The sequence below is a fragment of the Ictalurus punctatus genome, chromosome 22 (genome assembly GCF_001660625.3).
Source record: "Ictalurus punctatus breed USDA103 chromosome 22, Coco_2.0, whole genome shotgun sequence".
NCBI lineage: Eukaryota > Metazoa > Chordata > Actinopteri > Siluriformes > Ictaluridae > Ictalurus > Ictalurus punctatus.
This window is the reverse complement of record NC_030437.2, coordinates 16,429,940-16,446,968: the sequence shown is the minus strand read 5'-3', so window position 1 is coordinate 16,446,968 and position 17,029 is coordinate 16,429,940. Positions and strand designations below refer to the sequence as shown.

At 39.7% G+C, this 17,029-nt stretch overlaps 1 protein-coding gene across 1 annotated transcript; it reads right to left on the bottom strand.

The window, feature by feature from the left end:
- Positions 1 to 547: 547 nt before the first annotated feature.
- lztr1 (leucine-zipper-like transcription regulator 1) lies at positions 548 to 16,992 on the bottom strand. The gene is made up of 20 exons (XM_017451884.3): positions 16,355 to 16,992; positions 16,195 to 16,257; positions 14,998 to 15,054; positions 14,357 to 14,436; positions 13,035 to 13,143; positions 12,875 to 12,955; positions 12,647 to 12,704; positions 12,349 to 12,488; positions 10,727 to 10,928; positions 10,434 to 10,544; positions 9,530 to 9,622; positions 9,281 to 9,376; positions 7,914 to 8,103; positions 7,234 to 7,403; positions 6,715 to 6,871; positions 5,471 to 5,597; positions 5,053 to 5,202; positions 4,000 to 4,105; positions 2,527 to 2,607; positions 548 to 2,181 (listed from the first exon to the last, which is right to left on the bottom strand). The coding sequence occupies exons 1-20, from the start codon at positions 16,525 to 16,527 to the stop codon at positions 2,065 to 2,067; spliced, it is 2,361 nt and encodes a 786-aa protein (XP_017307373.1). The 5' UTR covers positions 16,528 to 16,992; the 3' UTR covers positions 548 to 2,064.
- Positions 16,993 to 17,029: the final 37 nt, after the last annotated feature.

Here is a 17,029-nt window from a genome sequence, read left to right as displayed (position 1 = left end):
ATTTCTTTTCGTGCCAGTGTTGAAGCCCTGAGGCTTTGGGTGGCCTGAATGCCCGTCAGGTCCAGTTGCACTTGTTGGCAGTAGTGTTTAAGAGCGCAGACTCACACCATCAATGAGCCTCTTTGTGCTTCCGTCCAAAACCTCTCTTTCATTCCGTCTTTTGTTTCGTCCTCTCCATCCAAGAATCAGCCGAGAGTCAGAGGTAGAAAGATGGTCATCGTTTAGACAAAGAAACAACTAAAACACTGTTGCGACTGCAGAAACCAATTGAATTCCAAGTCTGGTAGGTTTACAGTCTGTTTACAAGTCTGTTATCAGATTTACAGTGCCTCGCAAAAGTTTTCACCCCCCCAACCCCTCCAATGGTATAACCTTGAACTCAAACAGACTTAAATTGGAATTTATAGTCATGAACCTACACAAAATAGGACGTCAAATCAACATAAAAACAACATAAAAGTGATAGGGATTGCGTAAATATTCACCCCCACTGATGTGAAACCTTACGAACGAACGCCTCACGATTTAATGAATGGATGACCGAATCGATCGTTTGAAATTTTATTAAGGAAGATGTCCATCTTAAGGACTCTCTGCATAATCATACAGTACCAGAATTGTGAAGCTGTACATATTTATTTAGGTTACAGTCATTTAACTGCAAGGAGAAACATTTAGAACGGACAATAAAGAGGTGGGGAAAATAAACCGAATAGTTTAGGAGCAAAAATAAATCTCAGTAGATAATATTTACAGTGCAGTGTAGAAAACATTCAGAGATTCAAAGCACTTAATAGGATTGATTAGTAATGGCACCAGTATAAAGAGAAGTTTGTGATACTGAACGGTGGGTTAGAATTGTTCATATAATTGCCATTATGGTAATATACATGTTTTGTTTAACATTTGTGAAGAATCGTTTTAAAGTACCTCTGAACTTAAAAACATAACTGATTTGTTTAATGGGTTCTTTTCTGACCAAAACAGAGAGATTGAGAGAGAGAGAGAGAGAGAGAGAGAGAGAGAGAGAGAGAGAGAGAGAAATAAAGATTCCCTTAGATGATGATGTCAGAAAATAGGCTCCAGTGCTTTGGACCAATCAGGTCCGATATGCAAATCAGTAGATGACAGAAATTGACTAGTGTATTGAAATAGACAGTCATATACAAATAAATTAGAAGCTATACTATATAGCCAAAAGTATGTGAACACCCATATGTGCTTGTTGAATGTCCCATTCCAGATTTAGTCCCCCTTTGCAGTTATAATAACCTCCATTCTTCCGTTCCAGTTCATCCCAAAAGATGTTGAGGTCAGGGATCTGTACAGGACGATCGAGCTCTTCCAGTCCAACCTGAACAAGCCATGGAACACATCAAGCTGGAACAGGTTTGGACCCTTCAGTTCCAGGAAAGGGAAACTGTAATGCTATAGCATATAAAGACTTTCTATCTATTTCTATTGTGTACGTCCACATAATTCACGCTAACACTCTGGGGAAGAACCACATATAGGTGTGATGGTCAGGTGTGCACATACTTTTGACCATATAGCGCATGTTGTAGCATGCTGTTCTAGGAAAATAATCAGCGCTCATCCCAATGTGGATTATTTTCCAATAACGACACACCCCGAAGTGTTTTATTAAACTTATACCGCAGTTATTTGCCAACGATTACGGCTTGTTAATTGGGACGGCAGCAGGTCGTGCGCGCCTTTCTCATTTGCGTGTTCATAAATATTCATAAGCGCAGGAATTCCTCTCATTTAACAGAGTCATTTATAGTAAAATAAAATATATTTAATGGATTAAAGCGACATGTCCAGAGGTACTTTAAACCAGTCAGCGTATTACCTACCGAACGAATGTGTTAGTACATCTTGTCAGGAAGTTAACCATGCACAGAGTTCTCCACAGATTCAGTCGTTAGAGGAAAGAGAAGCAGGATGTAGGTAGAACAAGCACGGAGAAAAAGGGGAGGGGAGAAACGGCAGAGACACTGCATGAGATGAATAAATAAACAGGTGAGAAGAGACGAGACCAGACCAGACCAGGAGACATGCCTATATATCGGAGCTCATCTCGGCACACTGTTTATCTGATATGTGTGATGCCAGAGACTCTATGATGTCCAACAGCAGCGGCTGGCTGAGCGATCGCAGGTTGGGGAGCTTGGACACCTTTAGGGGAAGGAGAGCAGAGCAAAAAACGAATAAAACGACAGTAAACAAAAGTACACAGGCCAAAAAAATAAAAACAAAACGAGCAACTAAAACGTAGCAGAGACAAAACAAAAACGAATAAAAATACTGTGCTAGTGTTTTGGCACTTTCATGCTCCATGCAAACACTCTGTAACGTATTTGATCACATCGGCTGCTAACGACCACGGTAATGTGATTCGGATGCGGATCGGAACTTTCAGAAGTGATTAGAAGCGACGGCAGCGCGGCGAAGAAGGCGGCGGCTTTAGCCGTGGTCAGGTAACCAGCACAGCCGCAGTGCGTCGCTCAGCAGTACACCCACCTTGATAAACTGGTGCACTATAATATGCAGACAGTGCTTCTTCATGTCCAGAGCCTGAGTCTTATCCGCTGCCTCGAGGATCTGAAAAGAAAACGAAGAAAAATGTACAAGGTGAAATGCTCGATTGAATCCATTAAAAGCTCACCTCGTCGTACTTTTCAATCCGTTTACAGTTATGGTTCATCTACAATGTCCAGAGAAGCAATTAGCTTCCTGTCACGAAGCTAAAAACAGTTATTCTTTCACCAGCCTCTCTTTCCCGCCCCCCCCCCCCCTCTCTGGTGAAATTAACAAGCTGAAAGAACGCAGCTTGCTCGCAGCCTTAATATACAAGACGTTTTGACATGTACACAACCGGTCAAAAGTTTGTGGACACTCGACTGAACTGTTTCTCATGATGTTAGAAAGCTTTTGATCTGATGGTGCGTGATTAAATGTTTGAAATCGGTGTCGTAGACAAAAATATAATCGTGCCCACGTATATATATATATATATATATATATATATATATATATATATATATATATATATATATATATATATATATATATATATATATATATTTAAAACGGACGACTCGAAGCAAAATATTCCGTAAAGCAGCCGATAAAGAGTCCAGCGTCGATGTGAACTCTTTTAATACTGTTTAAAATGCATCTCAGGGGAATTCCTCAAGAAATCCGTCGAGAAAACGCCAAGAATACATTTCTGGAAATTTCTAGATGAAAACGTCGTCTACTTTGAAGATGCTAAAATATACAATTATTTTAATTTATATTGGATTTTTAAAAAAAATTTTATCACGACATAATTCCTGCAGTTCCGTTTGTGTTACTCCAGAGTTCTGATGAGTTTATGTGGGGGGGGAAATAAAAAATGAAAATAAAGAATGAGTGTGTAAACTTTTTACCGGTAGTGTCCATCAAGGACTGGATGTGAGACTTTACACCAGTACAAAAGGTTAGCAACAGCGCTGTGCAAAATGACGATTTAATATCTGAAATAGTGATTTTTAAAATTATTTTTAAATAACATTTTCAAATAATAATCGCAAATCCTGAAAGAATGCAGCTTGTCATGTTCATAATCCCAGCCTTAATGTACAAGACGGGAATTTGGGGAATCAGAATATTAATCTGAATCGGGCCATCGTCAAACTGTGGCGTTTACGTAACTCGGTGCTAATTAGAATATTGCCAAATTCAGATTAATATCAGAATACATGTAAACGCAGTCATATTCGCTTTGTTTGTTGTTTCAAGGAGGTAAATATACATCGCTCATCGCAAAGCCAGTTTCGCTTTCACGTCCGTTTGCGGTAAAGGTGTGCTTTACTGTGATCGCCGTACGTCCACGCACGCAGCCGTCTGTGCAGAAATGCAGCAGGTCCCCCGTCTCTCCCTGAGCTCCTGTTATTTATAGCAGGTTGTTTATCATTTGGAGCTGGCGAACGATCCGCAGAGGTTTTTTACCTGCAAGACGTTTTCTACGGTGACGTTCATCTCCAGGTTCTGCTTGCAGTAAGCCTGCAGCCTGTTGTTCGAGAAGCCGTAATAATACGGAGCTGCAAACAAGTACCTGTACTCGGGTTTAGGAGGAAAGACGGCCGAGATTTCTGGTACCTCGAGCGACAGAACATAATACAACAATAACGCGGTGTGTAATCTTGAAATGAAAAATAAATCAATCGTTCGATCATGTATTTGCTGGACGCCGTGTTAAATCGTTTAACACGGAAGGAATAAAACACTCGAGGGTGTGTTGTTATAGGAAAATAATCAACAACAACAACCATCACGGTGGTGCGACGCAGCACGACGCAAAGCCGAGTTGCTAACGAGTTAACGCCTCAAAGCTGATTATTTTCTCTAGAACACGACTCAAAGTGTTCTATAGCACACAAACTCGCCAAATTTTTATCCATTTATGGTTACATTCAACGTTAGAAAACGTCCATGAAACAGTTTAGCTAGCGAGTTATCACTTATTAGCTATAAACTGCAGTTCTTGACGTTAATAAGAGAAATAAGTCAACTCGTTACAGACAAAGCTCTAAGTAACTCTGTTCTTATAATATACACAATATTTACTTTCCAAATACATGAAATTCTCTTTATCTATAAATATCTGACTGCGTTTAACAAACTATTTTATGTTTCTGTACATCTCTAATACTACCTCCCACCCTGTTAGTACAGTATGTAGCACCTCTGCTTTAAGAAATCCTACTACGGTGTCACTTTTGCGAAGTCCCAACGCTCCTCTTATTAACTGATCTTGTTGACGGGTTACGATGATATTCTGCTCGATCCACCCTGGTATGCGAAATTAGCCAGGTAATTAATTCGATCCCTTAGTACAGTTACTATTTCAAAACATCTGCTGGATCAACCATATTTCTAGCAGATCAACTACCACGAGTTTCCCTCCCTGTTAGAGCAGTGCATCCTAAGATGGTGGAATAAATGCTCTCTTTCTTACATTGGTTTTCACGTGTGTGTATACGGCGTCGTTTAAAAGGATACAGCGAGTCCTCTGGAGGCATGTTGACGTCTCCGTAATAAATGTAGCGCAGCATGGACTCGAAGGCCTGTTTGCTCGGGACCATTTCTCCTATGGAGATGTTCACCTGTCCGTCCTCGGGCATGAACGAGCGGAACATCGCCTCAAAATAGCTGGCAGGAAAAACGACAACTGATCGATAAATACATAGATAGATAGATAAACAAACAAACATTCTGACTGGTTAATGTGACAAAATGAAGAACAAACCTTTCGGATGCAGTGCGATTACTAACGATAAAAGACCACCAGAGAACAATAACTCAACACTTTCTGACCTATCAGGGTTGAGAATTCAGCAAGGCTGTGGTGTAACATAACCTTATAATGCACAGGTTTCTCCAGATTCGAGACTTTGTGGCCTGAGTGACAAACGTTTACCTGGAGCGGGCTGCCAGAATGGCTTTATGCGCTGGCCGAGGATGACCGTCCAACAGCAGGATGATGTCACAGAATTCCAGCCCCGCCCCTTCCAGGTAAGCCTTCATGTCCTGCACCAGAGACGTACCTGTGTGACAAACCACCAAAATTTTTTTTTAAAAACCCAAAAAACTCGATCTAGGAAAAGAACAAATTATCAAAGTGCTTTACTAAAGATACTACAAGACTTCAAGCGAGTCAAAAGTTTAGACACTCATTCTTTCTTTTTATTATTATTTCCCACATTTTAGAATAATAATAAAGAATAACAAATGGAACTATGGGAATTATATTGGCACCCTGTCCAGGGTGTATCCCACCTTGTGCCCCATGCTCCCTGGGATAGGCTCCAGGTTCCCCGTGACCCAGAAGAAAAGGGTAAGCGGTACAGAAGATGGATGGATGGATGGACGGACTATGGGAATTATGTTGTGATAAGCATCTTCAAAGTAGACCTCCTTTTCGCCTAGAAATTTCCAGAAATGTACTATTCTTGGCATTTTCACACCCGATTTCTTGAGGAATTCCCCTGAGATGCTTTTTAAACAGGATTAAAGGAGTTCACATCTACGCTGGACTCTTATCACATGCTTGAGAGACATTTCAGTCGAGTGTCCACAAACATTTGACCGGTAGTCTAATTTAAAGCCTTTGAGCCAATCACATGATTGAGTCAGTATGTAAATGGTTAATAAATGACCACATGGCACCTGGAAACTTTTAGCCACAGAACAATGGTTATGATCTAGCTAGCTAGCTTACATAACGATATTGATCATTAAAAATCATAGTTATTGTAGTATATACACGTTGAATATCTGAGGATATGAAGATGCAAATCGAGGCTCAGATACTGCAATCCGGCTCATAAATACCAACTAGTTTGGGATTCAAGGAGGACATTATCTGTGCATATTCACAAATCCTGCAGTTTCTAATGAAGTCAAACGTGCAGAGACATTTCCGACTGTTTTAGATTACATAGGGTGGCGTTTATCTATATAACCAAATGTATGTGGACACCTGAGTATCAAACCCATATGTGCTTGCTGAGCGTTCAATTCCAGATTTAGTCCCCCCCCCTTCCCTTTTTGATGTTATAATGCCCTCTACTCTTCTGGGAAGGCTTTCCACTAGATTTTGGAGCGTGGCTGTGGGGATTTGTGCTCATTCAGTTACAACAGCGTTAGTGAGGTCGGGCGTACCTATATCGACCGGCTGGTCAGAGTAGACTCTGGGAGGTGGCTGCTGTTTGCGTCTCACGATCTCCACGATGAGAGGAGTGGAAAGATGCTCAAACTCCTTGGTCATAATCACCTGATTAAAGTGAGTCTCCTTCACCACAAAGTTAAGGCAATGCTCCTGAGCAAACACAAACACACACATATATGAGATGAACACGCGCGAGAGAGAGAGATTCGTCTCGTATTGTTTGTATTATTTCTTCTGTTATAATCTCTTAAAATTTTGTACAAAAAGCCTGGCCACTTCCTCGCCACAGTAACCTCAGCCTTGTCCATTAAGGATGTAGATTTCTGTAAAGCTGCTTTGTGAGACACTGTTGGATACCGTAATGACGCTATAACTGTAGTCACAGTTGGTCAAAAACGAACTCCAACCCAACAGTTCCTGTTTGGGCCAGATCTGATCAAGACAGTGCGGTGTTGTAGCCCTTCGTCTCATTTCTAACTCTTTTAAATCTTGTGCTTTCGCCCTTCGGTCACCTTGAGCTGGTCGAGCTGCAGTTTGTTTGCGTTCTCGCACACGCTGAGGACGTTCTGCAGGTCAACCGAGGCCTCGATGTACTGCACGCACAGCTGCTCCAGCCGAGAAAGCTTGAAACTCAGGGCAAGTTTATATACGTCCATGATCAACAGGACATCCTGAACGTGGCCTGGGGGAGAATTGGAGAAAAGGGAAGCGGATTCGTTTAGAGGGTGTGACGTAATAGGTTTATTTTTTTTTGACAGAATATGTTTGTTATTATATGAAAGTGAAACAGAATGGTTAGCGGTAATAGTTAGTGGATGCAGCTTGCACACATTAGGCTCATTTTCACTTCTGGGAACCCCCTGCCCCCCCACCCCCCCGTGTTTTTTCAGAAATTCATGAACTGTATCTGTGTCTCCATCTATTTTAAATGAAACCTTTTTAGTTCCACCAGAGTAAGTACTATGTGTAACTGGAACCTTTGAGGGAAATGCCTCTGAAAAACCAGAATGACAAACCTTTAAATTCCTCAAAAAGTTCAGGAACTCTTTGAATTCAGGAACTCAATTGTATTCAATCAAAACCTCTGACAGACAGAGTGAGATAATCTGACAAGATACAGGCCATGGCACTGCCTTCATTGATAATTAGATTCATTTAACTCCTTGATAAGGAGTGTGTCGCGAGTACGGACCTCGGCGTGGGTACTGGATCTTGTCCGTGTACAGGAACTGCATCAGCACCTCAAATGGCTGAGCCTCGGCCTCTCTGATGGACACCTCCAACAGAGGAGGACCTCCTGATGGTCTTGCAGTGCTGGAGCCGTCCTTCTGTTTGCCTGCTCCGGACTCCTCGCTCTCCTCACTGGCCTCGTGTTTACTCCTCTACAGACAGAGGGAAGCACCACAAAATAATAATAAAAAGCTTGAGCATGTGGTCTAAATTACAATTTACATCTCACCAATAAGCAACATTCCACTAAATGCACCATTTAAATAGAAACATCAATTAAGCGTATCTATTAGCATAAATGCAATATAAATGGGTCTAGTGCATGGTGTCTGCTGAAAAGCTAATTTTATTTAATACTTTGAAAGACCTAACTTGCCCCAAATATAAGAACCCTCTTCAAAATAACATGCGCATAAGAAAATATCTATTTACACTGATTCTACAGCATTTTTATAATCAAGAAATATATCTACGGCATCGTATGCAGTCAGTTAAAGCAAATATTACCCACTTTCTGAGTCATGATGTTAAATATTTAATGACACCACATAAAGTATTGATGTAAGCCTAAAATCTAAGGCTCTGGGAATACAAATTGAAGCCAATTTAATACTTGAGGCTAGTAAATTAGTACAAGGGGGAAAAAAAACGTAGGGAATTTTTAAGAGCGCTTTCACACTGATTAGTCAGCGATGAATTTGATACTTCTGTCTTGTTTGGTTTTATACTGCGTGTAATTATATGAACCAAAAAGTGGCTTGTATGGCTGCGGATGTGCTCATAAAAAAACGCTTTCAGAAATATGGTGATGGAAAACGCTAAGCGAAACTTCGCCAAGTGTGCACAGAAATCGAAAAAAGCACAGCGCCCACGGAGCCAGTGCTCAATAAATGATTCCATATTTATATAAATAAAATGTAAATAAACTCTAGAAATAAAATTGGTTAAAACATTTTTTTGTGTACTAAATAAAACATTTATTTACTTTTTATTCATCGGTCCAAATATCCAGAACGCATTTCACTTCGGGCAAGGCTACAGCTAGCTTCAGAGTCGATACAGAGCCGATTCCGAGTCGATTCCGAGTCGAATCACTTTTTCAATGCAATGAAATGCTAGAGATCACCTGACTCGGTTGGACTCGGACCGGATCTTTCGTTCCGCATCCGAGTGCGACTGTTGTGCATTCACCTGCCTTAAGAGGAGGCAAGACTAAACACACCAGACTAAACACAGCATACGTGAAAGCAACCTAAAGCTTTTCCAAGACCAACACATATCCTGATCTAGTGCTGTTTACAAGTAATGGCAACGTAATCTCAGGCTGACTTGTTTCTGTCGATCTCTGGCCTGAAGAATCTTCTTCCGAAGCCACTGACATCGTGCCGTTACTATGGCGATATGGCCCAGAACCCTCTCCTCCCTCTAGAGACAGCGAGTCAGAAAGAAAGACAAAGCATTTACATTCTGAACGCGTGTAAACAGCGGCAACATTATGATACTCGTAAAAAACAAGACAATCTGAAACAATTTCTCAGCAGTAAAGCGTTAATACACGATTACGGGATGCAGACGGACCTCTCCTAGGATAAACTCCACGTCGCAGAACTGTCTGTTTTCCCACAGCTTTCCGTAGTCTTCGTGAAGGGTGCATTTCGGATAACAAGAGAACTAATAGAATAAAAGGAGGAACAATAATCAGGACTTCTTGTAGCATGAGCAAGATGGATAAGTCTGCATAAATAAATAAATAAATTTAATAAATACACGAATGTACATTTTAAAAGTTGCAAATGCATCGGGGCGATGAAGGAAGGCCATTAACTGAATTTATTCCACAGTGCTGTTGAAAAGGTGTTCATTCATTTTCTTTACCTGTAGCTGCAATTCACAAGTTTATATTAAAGTGTTAATTTGAATACATTATTGTTTCTATAGTAACAGCCAATTCACAGGGACTTAAATATCGGTTGCTATACATAAGCTAATCCTAATAATAATAATAATAATAATAATAATAATAAATGGATTGAAAAACGTTGGAGATTTAGCAAACATCAACGTATAAATATAGTAATATTTGTGGAAGGAGTCTTCAGCGTCAGTGCTTTGTAACGGTCATAGTTTTCCGCCCCAGAAAGTCTTCAGGATAGAGTAACATAGTAACATGACAATCTGTGCTAACTTGTGTTGCATACAACATTAAACATAACTATAAAAGGGTAAAAAAATAAATGTAGCTGTAAACAGATAAAGTGTTCTATAATCAATGAAAAATTGCAGTCCTTGAGACATTGCTTTGGTATAAGAGGAATAAAACGCATCGGGACACGCTGTCAGAAGAAAATAGTTAGAAAATAGTATCTCACCGTCCCGTCTCCTTAATTATTTCCTTATAACCCTGTCGTGTTTTATTCCTTACCTCAAAGGAATAGTGGATCATTAATATGTAAAGAAAGGCTAGTGTGGATAAGTTGCTCACCTGAAATCTGTACATCTCTCCACTGCGAACGTTGTTGTCGACTGTTCCTCCGAAAATGTACATGGCGTCGTGGATCACTGCTGCTGCGTGGAACAGTCTCCCGCTGGGCATCTGAGAGAAAACGTCCCGCGTTAGAGCGAAAGAAACAATCGTTTCCTAAATTAACGATTTTATAAAGGGTTGATTATCCATCAAACAAACTCTTGGTAGTCTTGGTAAATGTGTGAGACACCAGCAAATCCAACATGGCTGACATGTGAATAAGAGGACGTTCGTGATTGACAGTCTTTTACCTCACTGTCAGTGCTGGGCTGAATCACCTCCCAGGTCTGAGAGTCCACATCGTAGCAGTGCAGCTCGTTGGGCAGCGTGTTATCCGCCGCTCCACCAAACACGTAGAGGTGGCGGTCGAAGGCTACCATGGTGTGGCCGTAACGCCTCTGCGGTGGCGGCGGGGAACCTCTGAGTAAATGCTCGGTGGGGATACGGGTCCATCTGTGTAAAAGTTTTAGGAAGTGCATCTGATTAATGTAGCATATCTGATTCAGGAAGCGCATCTAATTTATAAAGTGCATCTGATTGAGGAAGTGTATTCATAATGTGTATCTGATTCAAAAAGCGCATCAGATTCATAGTATGTATCTGATTCAAAAAGCGCATCAGATTCATAATGTATATCTGATTCAAAAAGCGAATCAGATTCATGTGTATTTGATTCAAAAAGCACATCTGATTCATAATGTGTATTTGATTCAGAATGCGCATCTGATTCATAGTGTGTATTTGATTTAGAATGCGAATCTGATTCATAATGTGTATTTGATTCAGAATGCGCATCAGATTCATAATGTGTATTTGATTCAGAATGCGCATCTGATTCAGGAAGCATATCTGATTCATGAAAAAAACATCTGATTCAGGAAGTGCATCTGTTTCATGGAGCATATCTGATCCGTGAAGCGCATCTGATTAACGAAGCGCATATTATTCAGAAAGCGCATCAGATTCATAGTGTGTATCTGATTCAAAAAGCGCATCTGATTCATATTATGTATTTGATTCAGAATGCGCATCAGATTCATAATGTGTATTTGATTCAGAATGCGCATCTGATTCAGGAAGCATATCTGATTCATGAAAAAAACATCTGATTCGGGAAGTACATCTGATTCAGGAAGTGCATCTGTTTCATGGAGCATATCTGATCCATGAAGCGCATCTGATTAACGAAGCGCATATTATTCAGGAAGCGCATCAGATTCATAAAGCGCATCTGATTCATATTATGTATTTGATTCAGTATGCGCTTCTGATTCATAATGTGTATTTGATTCAGAATGCGCATCAGATTCATAATGTGTATTTGATTCAGAATGCGCATCTGATTCAGTAAGCATATCTGATTCATGAAAAAACATCTGATTCGGGAAGTACAGCTGATTCAGGAAGTGCATCTGTTTCATGGAGCATATCTGATCCGTGAAGCGCATCTGATTAACGAAGCGCATATTATTCAGGAAGCGCATCAGATTGATAGTGTGTATCTGATTCAAAAAGCTCATTAGATTCATAATGTGTGTTTGATTCAGAATGCGCATCTGATTCAGGAAGCATATTTGATTCAGGAAGCATATTTGATTCATGAAGTGTACCTGATTCAGTAAGTGCATCTAATTCATGAAGCATATCTGATCCATGGAGCACATCTGCTTAATGAAGCATGTCTTATTCAGAAAGCACACAGATTCATGATGTGTATCTGATTCAGAAAGCGCACCAGATTCAAGAAGCACGTCTGATTCAGGAAGTGCATTTCATTCAAGAAGCATATCTGATTCAGGAAGCGTATCGGATTCACGAGGTGTCCCTGATCAGCATTTTATGTAACAGATAAATCCATCTTTAACGAACTCACATGTGACCTTTAAACTCGAATTGGAAGAGATTGTTGGTGATTTTGGCTCCACTCTGGCCAGAGAAGACGAACATCTTGTCCCGGCACACAGCCACAGGGAAGTTACAGCAGGACGGGGGAATCTCGCCGCTCTGCTCAATCTGCACAGTTCAGCATTATTTTCAAAAATCGTTACTAGTTTTTTTATAGTACCATTTTAGATTGAAGAGCAAATCAAACGTAGTAAAAGCTTACACTCCATTTTACTCAGTGTCATTAGATTAAGCACTAAATCCACAGCCTCAAAAGCCGTACACACCTCCTCCCAGCATGCCTGCTCTCGATCCTGAAGACCGATAGTCCACATGTCATTCAGCCTGAGGGGGAAGAAAAAAAATCATCAGATTTACACTGTAATAACCTCCATAACAACAGCACAAACATTTCAGCAACGAGGGCTTCTAATCTGCTCTGTGACACACAGAGAGAGATATTAAAGAACATCAAAAATTCTGCCTATCTTTAATGTTAGGGGTCATAAACGTACCTTGCATTTCCGTCATAACCAGCGAAGATCCATAGCTTATCGTTATACACCGTGGCCCCGTGGGCGGAGCGCGCTACTAACCTGAAACGTCCAGAACGGGTTAAGAAGCTGCGCAAAACTCTACAACTCAAAAAAAATCTTTACAGGCAGAAAGCTTTACCTTCCTTCCACCTTCCACTCCGTCCACTGGCCCGTGGCAAACTTGTACTCGAACAGATCGTTTTTGTTTTTCAGGTTGGAGTTTGAATAGATATCTCCGGTATAGCCACCTAGAATACACACACAAACAAGGGTAATAAATTGTAATAAAAGCAACAAAATTCAATCCAATTTTATTTCTCTAGCATTTTTTAACAATGGACAATGGTACAAAGCAGCTTTACAGAAAAAAATACAAATACAGGATATAAATGAAAACATTTTTAATGTATCCCTGAGTTAGTCTTAGCTATATAATAAAATACATTTATAACCGTGAGTTAACCTTTAAAACGCTCTATACTGTCTATAGTCACCTATAGTGCAGTGTACAAGGAGGAAGAAACCATTTTGGGATTCTCTACGTAAACGAACGAGGAATTTAAAACAAATCCATCATCAGGATGGGAAAAAAAAAAAAAGTATTCAAAAAATTAAATAAATAAAAATGAAAACATAAACTAGCGCCACCTGCTGGGAAAAAAAGAGACAACTGTGCAGTTTTCATAACAGTAGATGTGTCTCAAATTATGTACTTTAACTTAATAATGTATATTTTAAAAGTATATACGCTATGCAGCGATCTAGAACAGGGGTTCTCGAAGGTTTTGCATCCAGGAACCCTTTTAAAATATATATAAATAAATATATATTTTTTAATAATCCAAATCTGAATATCAGGCTCATTATTTAAAATGTACAATACATTATTGCCTATCTAGTCATCTACCTATCTATCTATCTATCTATCTATCTATCTATCTATAGGAGCCATAGAGCTTTATATTCCTGAACGTTCCAATCACAGAACCCATTTTTAAACGAGACTATTAGATTAGATTTGAGCCGACATTGTTTATAGGCTACTTGTTTTTGAGTTGTTGAGGTTTGGTCGAAACCCATTCGATTCAAGTGATGAATAACTATAAGAACTCAATAATAACTGTAATAACTCTGATAATGTTGAGTTGTGCTTCCTGGATCATGGATCTCGAATATTAGCACATTAAAACCTACTTTCACGTTTTGGAGGTTTATCTTGGAAATGAAATGGGGCTAAAGATTGTCACTTCATAAACAGCTGCAGCGTTCAGGTTAGCTCCTCCCCTTCGTTCCATGGTGCATGATGAGACGGGTTAGTGCTTCACGCTTGTTCACACATCGTCTGAGTGTTTTCACCGATTATTGATTAGTATCGCTGTACGAACACTAGGATAGGATGTACGCTGATCATGTATGTTTTGAGCAGGAAGTAAGGTGTGGAATGAGAACAACAATACCTACCAAACACAAACATGCTGCTTCCATACACTACAGCGGAGTGGTGATATCGGGGGGCGGGTGGAGTCCCAGTGGTAAACGCCCTGTTTCATTACAAACATCAGTCTTAGTACCCAAAGGCATATAATACAAGGTTAAATAATAATAATAATAATAATAATAATAATATAGACAGTTTGAAATAAAACATAAAAATAAAAAAGGCAGAAAAACATAAAAACAAAACCGTATTGTATTAAAAGAAAAAAAAAAGTTCAATGATGTATTCAATAAGTCCCAAAATAAAATTGGCTTATTTTTTATATTTAAACAAACAAACAAACAAACATGTAAGTATATTTAAACGATTAAAATATATTAAGAATATATTTAAAATGTAAAGATGTATTAAATTTTTTTTTTAAAAACACTGAAAAAAGAGGAAAATTCAAATGCACAAATAATTACAGTTTTTAACATCAAATCGGTTGCTACCAGTTAGTTTGTAAATAAATTTTTTAAATGTTTAAAAACCCTAAATATCCACAAAAATATTAATATGAGAAGCATACTGGGACATAATTTATCACAGTATCAGTGTGATGTTATCATATCACCCAAACCTGTCACAAATCTATAGGGGAACAAGAGATGCCTGTTCTCACCGACACCACGAGCAGTCCTTGACGTCGAAGCGCAGCAGGTCATTAAGCATGTTCTTCCTGTAAGAATGACCGAGAGAGAGAGGACACTTCGTCATTTCCCAAATTACTCTGGTTTGGTAATCGTCCCAAAGTCTAATACAGAAAGGTCATTTGTCCTGACAGCCATTTGCATTCACATCTTCCCTTATCTATCCATCCATCCATCTGCCCATATCCATCCATCCATTCATCTACCCATATCCATCCATCCATCTACCCATATCCATCCATCCATCCATCCATCCATCTACCCATATCCATCCATCCATCTATTTTCCATACCGCTTATCCTATACAGAGTCGCGGGGGAGCCTGGAGACTGTCCCAGGGAACTCGGGGCACGAGCCAGGCGACACCCTGGGTGTCGGGGTGCTTTTCTTTTACTCTTTAGTGCAGTAGGTAAATGTGGTAGATAGATATATAGAGTAGTATAATAAATGAATGTGATGAAATGGTGATTAGTATAGTAAATAAATGTTGGAAGTAGATCGTATAGAATATAAATGTAATAATAGTGTTATATAACACGATGGTAGTATAGTAAATACATATGATATGTAATATGTGATTGATAGATACTATAGACTATAAATGTAATAAAACATGATATAAATGAAAATAAATAATAAGGTAAATATAAATGTGACATGATGAGTATATATAAACGATGGGGGAGAATTATATATATATATATATATATATATATATATATATATATATATATATATAAAAATAAATAAAACCCCTATATAGAGAGAATTTTTAAAGCATAACCCCTCCTTTCACCTTCCCCAGAGCTCCAGCTGGGACACTCCACTCCAGACTTTCTCTCTAATTTCATTTTCTGTATGATCATACATCAACACAACAGCATGCACTGTACTGATATTCTAATAAAAGTGGACAGGGTCTCACACGTCCGTTCACACACTACAGACGGTTTGGAAACGCCAATCAGTCCACACCGCACATCTTTGGACTTTGGGAGGAAATAGGAGTACCCGGAGGAGGAAACCCATGAAATACGGGGAGAACATGCAGACTCCATGCACACGGGGTCAGAGGTGGGATTGGAACCCGCAACCCTGGAGGTGACGACTGAGTACTTTTGGTAGTATCCTGTATCTCTATTACTGGCAGTGTGTCATTTCTTCTCACCCATTATCCCCTCCAAACACGTAGATGGCATCCCTGTAGGCTACAACTGTGTGCTTGCTGCGCCTAGAAGAGAAGAGAATAATAATAATAATAATAACAATAACATGCAGAAGCCAGCAATGCATCACTAATACAACAGGTTTCTTCTGTTCTTCTTTACCTTGCACCAACAAACTCATCACAGGGCGGAAGTCTCCTCCAGCGATGGACTGTTTCAAAAGGCCCGAAGTTAAGGGTGAGGTATTCCACACTGTCCGAGCAGCTGTGGTCAAAATCCACACTGGGAGCTACTTTAGATTTACAGGACATGGCTCCAGGAATAAACCATGACATCCAGTCTGAACACAAACACTAATCCCCAACAAAGCTGCCAACTCAAAGCCTGGCTATCTCTCTGAACTAACCCCAACCGCTTCCAGCCTGGAGCTTCAAAACTCCCTGATCTCAGACAGATTAGAAAGCTGAAGTTGTCATTTTCACTGTGTCATGGCGATTATCAGCTGTCATCATGCCATCCTGCTGACTAGCTAACCATTCAACCATTCCTTTGCAGGTATCTAGCTAGCTAGCTAGCTTACACGCTTAGCTAACATAAACACATCCCTAATTCGCGTCCTGTAATATCTGACACGTCTAAAATACTAACAGCGACAGATATGTTAAATCTTAAACGCGGCACTGTTATTTAATTCTATTCTTTAAAAATAATAAAAATAAATTAAGAAAACTTCAAGTCTGATATCTAGTAGCTAGCTAGCTACTTCCTTTACTAAGGGCGGAGTTATCATCTCCCACCTGTATTCCGACAGGTTCCGCCTACAAAGCCAATTTTGGT

Bases quoted from the DNA above. Each gene is read 5' to 3' on its own strand.
- lztr1 (XM_017451884.3), bottom strand. From the start codon at position 16,527: ATGTCATGGTTTATTCCTGGAGCCATGTCCTGTAAATCTAAAGTAGCT. The intron at 10,545-10,726 runs GTAAAAGACTGT...GTTTTCTCTCAG, and splicing joins AGCCCAGCACTGACAGTGAG to ATGCCCAGCGGGAGACTGTT. The intron at 9,377-9,529 runs GTCCGTCTGCAT...CGCTGTCTCTAG, and splicing joins TGGAGTTTATCCTAGGAGAG to AGGGAGGAGAGGGTTCTGGG.